General features: G+C 37.5%; 1 protein-coding gene across 1 annotated transcript; it reads right to left on the bottom strand.

The window, feature by feature from the left end:
• Positions 1–437: 437 nt before the first annotated feature.
• LOC113981109 (cholesterol 7-alpha-monooxygenase) lies at positions 438–7,160 on the bottom strand. The gene is made up of 6 exons (XM_027708372.1): positions 6,983–7,160; positions 5,653–5,893; positions 4,383–4,996; positions 2,930–3,060; positions 1,956–2,131; positions 438–1,403 (listed from the first exon to the last, which is right to left on the bottom strand). Exons 1-6 carry the CDS (start codon positions 7,060–7,062, stop codon positions 1,104–1,106), a joined length of 1,542 nt encoding a protein of 513 aa, XP_027564173.1. The 5' UTR covers positions 7,063–7,160; the 3' UTR covers positions 438–1,103.
• Positions 7,161–8,819: the final 1,659 nt, after the last annotated feature.

Here is an 8,819-nt window from a genome sequence, read left to right as displayed (position 1 = left end):
TGTTGTTTTCATCAGCAGATGATAAGAAAGCTGTCTCTTTCAGATGTTTCACTAAAAAATGGACTTTCATGACATACATACATCTGTCATTTGCAGCAGAGAGGGACGAGGATGTTACAGAGAATCAAATTATACTAACCCTGGAACAATTGTTCTTATGGACATGCCACCACTAAAAATGAAATGCAGGGGCATCCTACCCATGATAACTTTAATGGAATTAGACTAGGAAGACCTAAGGAGGCTTATGGAAATACAGAGTTTAGGCAATAGGTCAAAAGCCAGCCAGAACCACTGATGAATATAATGTGGGTATTTATTTATCTCCATATCGGTGTTTGAGTTGGCTAGTTTGAAAATGGTTTAGGGGCTTTGGATCAGTGCAGAAATCTTTGATAATGTTAAGATGTTAAAACAAGAAACAGTCTAGAGATGCATTTGGTTCAGCCAATATAATTTATTTTAATACAGTTACAAGTTTCTGAAAATAAGTATATTACAAGGAATATAATACAAGTCTTGCAGTTTCACTTGAACGTGAACATTTTTGTAGGTTTTCTTCAAGTCTTTTTCTAGTTTTTCATAAAACCATAAAGGTACTTCCCCAGGAAACTCTTCTCTCCCCACTGTGAATCTGCCTCTATACAACAAAAAGTTTATTTCACCTGCGGGGAGAACCACCCCCCCAACAATTTCAGTTATAAAAAAGAATAAGTTTAACGTATTAGTTAATTAGTTAATTAGTTTAATCTTGACAATTATTTTGAATTAGCTGATGAAATTCTAAGTAACTGTGGGAAAGTATTTGCTGACAGAAAAAAAGCTGCTACTATACAAATGCAATTCAAAATCTTAACTTGCATTTCCAAATGATTGATAAAGAGGGGGACATTTGCATCAACACAGTGCACTAAACCCACTGCATGTTGGTACCATACTGGTAAACATTTATCATTAGACTGGCAAATTAGCATCTTCATAAAGATTTTCCCCCAAGACTTGAAATGTTTCATTTGCATATATACATAAAATGTATATAAAGTATGTGTTATATAGTATATTTATATACTACATAGTCTATATGCATAATATAAAATATATACTCATAAGCATTTCAGTCTATACCTGAAATCAATATCATTTGATGGCTGCAAAATACCCAGTCCTGCACGGGACTGATCTAGAGAAGGACATTTCACATTATTGTCCACAAGCTCTATCTCAAAATATGAAAGCATCAAAGTCAAAAATTGTTTAATTTCATGAACAGCAAATAACCTGCCAGGGCATTTTGCTATGCCTGTCCCAAATGGCATGTAGTAATACTTCAGCTTGCGGCCGTTGCGGTAGAAGTCAGTCTTTTCTTCTCCATTCTCATTCAGAAAGCGATCGTATTTGAATGTCTGTAATTAAACACACAGAAGAGTCACTTGATATTTGAATGCCCCCAAAGACCAGATAAAGCCATTGATACCTAAAATGCAGGCTGGGAAAGCAGAGCCTCTAGCAGTAAACATCGTACAGCATGGTGCTGCTTTGGAAAGGGGTAGCCACTGAGAAGTTCTGTTATGCAGGACACGATCCCAGCTTCTTTGCTAATAACTCTCCTTTCCTGACCTCTAAAAATAAAGATTATAACCTGCATCCTTGTCTGTGCAGCAGAACTGGAAGAATTCTCATTCTCTGCCTTTGGGAAAATATTATCCTTAACCTTGTCCTTCTTCAAAGACCTCTATAATGGTGATCTTCCCTCTCTGAGGAAGGCAATAAGTAGAAGACTTTTGGGCTGGCAGCACACTTTTTGGTTATACTAAAACACATTTTGCAGAGAGTGCTTGCACTGACTTTATTCTTTTTCTTGCCTAGATCTCCAGGTGTAAGAACAGACTGTCTTTCTAAAGGCCTGTTAGCTTCTGCCAGAGCTCTGTGTTAAGGGCACTTTGAAAAATACTTACCAAGGGATCAGCGTAGATTTCTGGATCAAAATGCAGCAGTTGAGGATAAAGAGCTACAACATCATCTTTGCGAATGTTGTAAAAATCGTTCTCTAAGTGCAAAGTGAAATCCTCCTTGGCAACTCGGAAAGTCATGGATGCACTCGATAGCCTCATTGCCTCCTTGATGATGCTGTCTGTTGGGAGAGGAAAATGAACTATTACCATGGAAATAGTATGTTTACATTCTTGGAGAAAGTCATGCATATTGAAGTATTTCAGATCCATTATCAAACCCTGAATTTATTAGAAGAAATATTTTATTTATAACTTTTTAAATGCCTAAGCAAGTATCTTTCTCATTTCTTTTTAGCATTTCTATCCGTTCTGCAGATAATACCGAGAACCTAATCTGTTTCCCCCTAGAAAAATGCTTATAATTGATGCAACAGAATGTTTGAAAGTGAGACACTGTCATTCTGAGACAAAGAATGAACCAGTGAAAAATGGAAACATAACAAGAAAAAGAAACAGTGCAGTGAGCAGGATATTCTAAAACTTTAAGAGGTGCTGCATAGAAACCTGTGCTCAGAAAAAAAGTAATTTGGGTGATTTTTTTATTTCAATATATGCTGACTTTTTTTTTTAAAAGCAAAAGTAGTTAAAATATAAACATTTTTTATTTGAGCTACAGACATAACCAAACAAAATATTCTTTGGAATTATCCACAGGTCTCCAATACTATGTTAGGTAGATGTGTAAGAGTTTTGGGACATGACATTACCCATGAAAAAATGCTATTCATGTGCTTTTTCATACTCTCAGTACCACCTGGAACATTTGGAATCCGGATTCTGTTGGCTACCGCTAAGGAACATATAGTTTCTTGTACTGTTTCCTTGCTAATTCCATAGCATGCACTTATATGGTAATAAATTGAAGACCATGGAAATTATAGTGTGATTTCTGGTACTCCTGCATAAAATAACCATACCTAGTATTGGCATATTATCCAGCTGTTTTCGGTTCAAGGAAATACGTTTGCCATCTAAGCTGATATTCTCTTCGGCACTCTCCAAAATACTTTGCACTTCTTTGGTAGCAGCTCTCATTGCTTCTGGACTCCTAAGATCGAGAGAGCAAAGGTATAACATAATTTACACTTCAGAATGCTTTAAAAAGGTGTTTTGCCATTAAATTTCTTCCTGACTAAAAATTAGTTTGTTAGCTGACAAGTACAACCTTCTAAAATGAAAATGTTGCAGCAAAATGCTGCAGTTTCCCTTTATCATGTCTTGGCAAAGGTATGATAGCTCCAAAAAAAAAAAAAAGAACCCCAAGTATTTGATTTTGTCTCCAATGGCAAGATGGAAAGTGGGACAGAACTGGTGTGTGTAACTCAGGTAATAAACAGTAATGTCACTAAAAATCAATGCCAAGAATAAGAAATAAACCAGCCAATTGTGGATTAGGAAATAGCCCTGCTGCAGTTAGAAAGTTTAGGAACAGGGTTATAGATCAGTTTTATAACATCATTTATGTTGTCTGGTGTGGCAATATTCTGTCTAGCTGAAAAGAGTCTTCCCAATACTAAAAACCCACATAGTGTCTTTCACTTTCTAGACTTTCTTACAGACACGGAATATTTAAGGTATGGTAAAATACATATAGACAATAAAATAGGATGCAATAGTGTCTTGATGAAGGCACAATCAGGGTGTTAAAAGGCTCCAAGTCCAGAAAACCTAAACAAATGCATTCTGGGAGTGAAAAGTAGTAAAGAATCTCACAGATTAGCATTGGCAGGTAGATATGAAGGTGCTAAATAAATGTGTCAGCAATTTAGACACATAATTCAGTGTTAGTCATGCTGAAGTAAATTATACTCTACAGAGGCCCACTCTAAAATGCACATTTAATAGTATTATCTGAACTGTGCACTTGTCTCATGAGTAACAAGCTCGGCAGCTGCAGTCTACACTGCAACCTCAGTAGGATCTATCAATGCATAAACTGTTTTCTACTAAGTACCTGTGAAAACAATAATGAAGTTAAAGTTCATTTTGCTTGCTCAAGTGAGATGGCCTAAAAACGTCCAGTTATACTGGGAGCCTTTAATGCAATTAATGCTCTGACTGCAACTAGTACTTTTGATGTCATATCATATAGATTTACTCCAAAGCTTTCTTGGCAAAGTGTAGCGTTGCCCTGGAGTGTTGTTTTTTTCAAAAAAAAACTCTACAGGGTTACTCTGTGCTATCACTACTTGGCTTCAGATGAGTGAAGATGGTTTCTGTGGAAGTCCAGAACAACATACCACGTCTGTTGCAAACAGTATGTTTTTTAACACTGATGAAGTATCAAGCCATGGAATTGGCCTGTATTAATGGTTTCTGAAAGACAATAAACATTTTTATTCTCTGGGAACAAGAAACATTGGGACTTACTTAAGGAGAAAGAATAAGGTCCAAAATGTGGCAGGAATGGTGTTGGCTTGAGAGGCCCAGAGCACTGCCACATGGGTCTTTGCTTTTTCCATGTCATCGAAGGTTGACAGAGTGTCATTCAGGAACATGCGGAGGGTGACAAGCTCAGAGAGGTTGTCCCTTTTCAGGAGGTTCTTGTGGAGGAGTGCCTCTCCCAGCTTCTCTCGTGCGCTGTGGGCACTCTTGAAGAGGTGGATGGGCAGCCCTGCCACAAGGGCTGGAAAAATCCTATCAAATTCCTTGAAGTTTTCAAGGGCATTTAGGATACGAGCTCTCTCAGTTTCCTGCTTTGATGATAGGTTTTTGTCGTTATTTGAATTAAATTCTTTACCAAAAAGTGTTAAAAAGCCAGACTCAAACATGACCTGGCAACAGAATGTATAAAGTCCTTCTGTCACCCAGGTATTAGACTGAAGTTTAGGTGTTCTTGACTGCAGCATGACATACTGTAGGTTTTCCATCATTGCTTCAATGAGGGCATCTAGGGCATTGCCTTGGAGGGTTCTAATGAAAGTCTGATGAAAATTTTCAGTGGTGTTTCCCTCTGCTGGGTCAATGCTACCATGCCCAAAAGCCTGTCATAAAATAAATTGTATGCATGATAAGTAAGGCCTGTCATAACCTTGATGATAAAGTCTAACAGAAATGAAAGACAAAGTATAACTTCACAGCTTAATAGAAGGAAGCACACATAATAAGGGCTATTAATACTAGAACTGATACTTTCTCAGTGATCCACAGCAGTGAAGTAGCCAATGAAAATAGGTTCAAACAGATGCTTAGAAATAAATGGCCTGGTTACCTAGACCTTCATTCAACTGCCACTGACATCAACAGGAGCCTTTTTGCTTACTTCCACAGCAGTTTGACTGAGCTCCTATTGTGGTGCATAATTTTTAAGGCATTTAGACCAAATTTTCCAAAGTAGCGAGAACCTCCTGAAGGTTTCAGATTCAGCAAATACATTATCATTTTGCAGATGGTGCTAATTGTGTTTCTGCTTTAACAATTTGGGATACTAGGTTGCTAAATAATGTACAGTCTTAGACAATCCAAATCACTGCAAACTGCCTTTCCACTAAGGAAAGGGAAAAAAGACCACAATGTTTTAAACCACTAAAAGTGCAGAAATGTGAAACCAATTCTATTTCAAAGGCATAGCAATGCTTATAAGAATTAACTGGGAATGTCAGCAGATACTTTGCATGTTAGATATTAAAACCAGCAGTACCTTGGCAGAAGTAGCAAAATGGAACTTCTTCCAGTCCAAATGTTTTCCCTGGCGCATCAATGCACAGTATGAAAAAGGGTCAGTGAGGAAATGAATGTATTTCCCTGCTACATGACAAGTAAAGATGTGGCCATGCTTCTTCTGCTTTTCTTTGAGGAATTCAAGGGGGTTGGCACCAAACTGCAAGGCACAGCCCAGGTATGGAAGGAATCCATTTTCAAGTGGTGGCTCACCTTGTCGCCTACAAAACACAGACAAAAGCTGTATTTATAAGTATGTAAAAAGATCACTTCTCCAGGACTACCAGGTAAGTTAAATATTGATGCTAGGCTTTTTGTAATGTAAAAAAAATGAAAAAACAAAATCCCAAACAAATGGTATATTAACAAATATTTTTCTCTCCTTTAAGGGCTAAACCTATTGTGAGGTCTATCCTATGTAAGACAGAACAACTTTAACAGCTGGTATCATTCATAAACATAATAAAACACAGTTTGATTATATCATCTTTCTTTTCCCTATATCAGAAGTATATTTTTTACCTGTTTAAATGCAAAATTGTTGCCATTAGCTAATATATACAGTTATGCAATTGTCACATTAATAAATAATCCATCACAATAATGTTGTCTGATACATTTTTGGGCAATGGTATCCATGATTTCATTTGAATACCAAATGGAATAACTTTTTAGTGCAGAAATGTTGTTATTATTGGCATATTCCATTAATGGACCAGACCTTGCTGAAAACAGTGGGAATTTTGCTATGATCTTCAGTAAGCATAAAAGTGTCATCAAGCACATTCTTTAACTTAAGCATATGCTTAAAGTGAAGCATATGCTTAAATGATTTTATTTTCTGAGTCAGAAAACTTCCTTCCTGTATAAGGATGCCATGGCTGCTAAAATAACTTTCATATAGTACTTTAGCTTTTCCAGTAAATTATTACTGGTTATTATATGAATATATAATATAAACATATAATTAGATATAAGTAAGTATTAGTTGTGATTGCAATACAGGCAAAACTATAGTCCAGGACTTTAGGAAATCAGAGCATGCATATTCATACTTTAACTACCTCATTTATGCATAGATTAGTATCTACAGCTACCTCTATGCATTACTACACTATTATTACAAAGTTCATATACAAAAATTCTATTGTACCATAAATCTATGAATAGACCAAACTATAGCATTGCCCATGCTATCCTGCATCTGTCCATCTGACAGTCTTAAGACTACAGTTCTTTTAGTTATGTACACAGTACATTTGACACAAATAAAGGATAGGTACACTGAGACGCATGTACAGATTCCTTACCTTCTTCTCCTTCCTAGAAGAAAACAAAATGCACAACAGAGTATTATTGCTGTTCCCCAGATCCAGGATGCTAGGAACATTTCTGGTAATGCCCAAAAAACTTCCAAGGGGAAAACTGGTAACCACCAGTATGGCAGGAGAGGTGACTGAGAATGACAAACAAGACAGGTCACGATTTATATACAGTGGGTGCACCACTGAACCTGATAGCACTGAATCAACCTAGAAGCTATTGATTAACCATTTCTGGAGAGAGCTTGTTCTGTCTCTGTTCTGGCACCTTTCTGCAGAGATCTTCGCTGGATTGATGCAGACAGTTCCAGATCTGGCCTTGAGCTGAAGTCACCTATCAGTAGCGGTTCCAAAGTAACCACACAGCTGTAATAGTTGATAATATGAAGGTCAGTCAGGTGTATTTTGATTAATCCTGCAGATTTACCAATTGCAGTTTATGGTTCAAGTTTAGCAATATATGAAATGGCTACTGACCACTGTCCAGAAGATTCAGACTCGGCTAATTGGTGACTGCAGTTTGTGCTGTCCTTCAGCTGCCAGCCTGTTCCCCCTCCCTTCTCCTTCTTGTGGACTGGCCTGGCTCTGGTGTGCCACTGCAAGAGGGAACAGCAGGGTTCAGCTGTTGGGTAAAGTGATGGCTGCGGAGGTGGACTCACTTCCTCTAATAACATTTATCTGTAAGAAAGGAAAAAAATGGGCTTTCACAAAATCACAGAATGAATCATAGAATCATAGAATGGTTTGGCTTGGAAGGAACTATAAAGATCGTCTTGTTCCAACTCCCTGCTATTGACAGGGACACTTTCCACTCAGCCAGGTTGCTCAAAGTCCCATCCAACCTGGCCTTGAACATTTTCAAGGATACTTTCTGTAACGCAGCACAAGAGAGAAAAAAGCAGGATTCAACAACCACACTAGTTTGGGGGTTTTTTCATTGCCCTTGGATCACCTTTTATTTTCCCATTAAACCTGTTCCCCTTTCTGTTGTTGACTCGTGAGAGTTCAAACTTTGGCTTGCTTCTAGCACCTGGCATCAAGCCATCAAGGAGGCAGCTCAGGTATAGCGATGTTTCATTAGTCATCCAGCATCTACTGTTTCTAAGAGAAAACCAAAGGGTTTTTCAGGCTCACTTTTGTACCACTTTTTGTTGGTGTCCCTACAGCTGTGTGATAAAACAGTGAAGATTTGGACTTTTTGCTGTCACAATTGAACACTACACTGAAGGAATTGACATGCAATTCTGGCAGATGGGAATATTGTCCTGGCTTCAAACCAAGGCAGGCATGGGGTAATTGTGCATATGTCATCACATTTGAGGCAATTTTAAAGTTGCTATACTGAAGAAATAATCCCTTTTTGCAGCATTGAGGTTTGCCCTCACTTAATCTAAAAGATGTAAAACTCCTTTTGTGTGTAAGCTCAAGATCCAGTCCTACCACATTTTCCTTTAAGCACGGGTGTTTTTTTTATTTTCCTATAAAAAATTCTTTTTCATCAGCTGAATTTAGTTTGTTATTACATAATTGCCTTATAAAAACCTCGTTTTCCCATTCCTTGTTTGTTTCTGTTATGGAAAATTTCAATTCTGGGTGTCATCTTTGACTTCATCCTATGACTTCCTCATCCTAAACAAGCATAATAATTTTATCCTATTTGTGTCTAATTCTTTTTTATGTACAAACAGCACTGAATAAGAAAGTCAGAAGCTACTGTCAGTTTTGTGTTCAACATACAGGAATAACATTTAACCAGCAACACTTGCCTGTGGCTCCTCACACTGTGTTGTGCTGTGTTTGGTAGAGCTGTCAGGCACACTTGCCT

Source organism: Neopelma chrysocephalum, unplaced genomic scaffold (assembly GCF_003984885.1).
Source record: "Neopelma chrysocephalum unplaced genomic scaffold, ASM398488v2 Primary Assembly neopelma1_22, whole genome shotgun sequence".
Taxonomy (NCBI): Eukaryota; Metazoa; Chordata; class Aves; order Passeriformes; family Pipridae; genus Neopelma; species Neopelma chrysocephalum.
Note: the sequence above shows the minus strand (reverse complement) of the source record. Positions and strands in the feature narration are given on the sequence as shown.

What these genes read in the sequence shown, in the direction of transcription:
- LOC113981109 (XM_027708372.1), bottom strand. Translation starts at nt 7,062, where the DNA reads ATGTTCCTAGCATCCTGGATCTGGGGAACAGCAATAATACTCTGTTGT. An exon ending in CTTCTAGGAAGGAGAAGAAG is followed by an intron (nt 5,894 to 6,982) that starts GTAAGGAATCTG and finishes TGTGTTTTGTAG; the next exon opens with GCGACAAGGTGAGCCACCAC. An exon ending in ACCTTATTCTTTCTCCTTAA is followed by an intron (nt 3,061 to 4,382) that starts GTAAGTCCCAAT and finishes TCTCGATCTTAG; the next exon opens with GAGTCCAGAAGCAATGAGAG.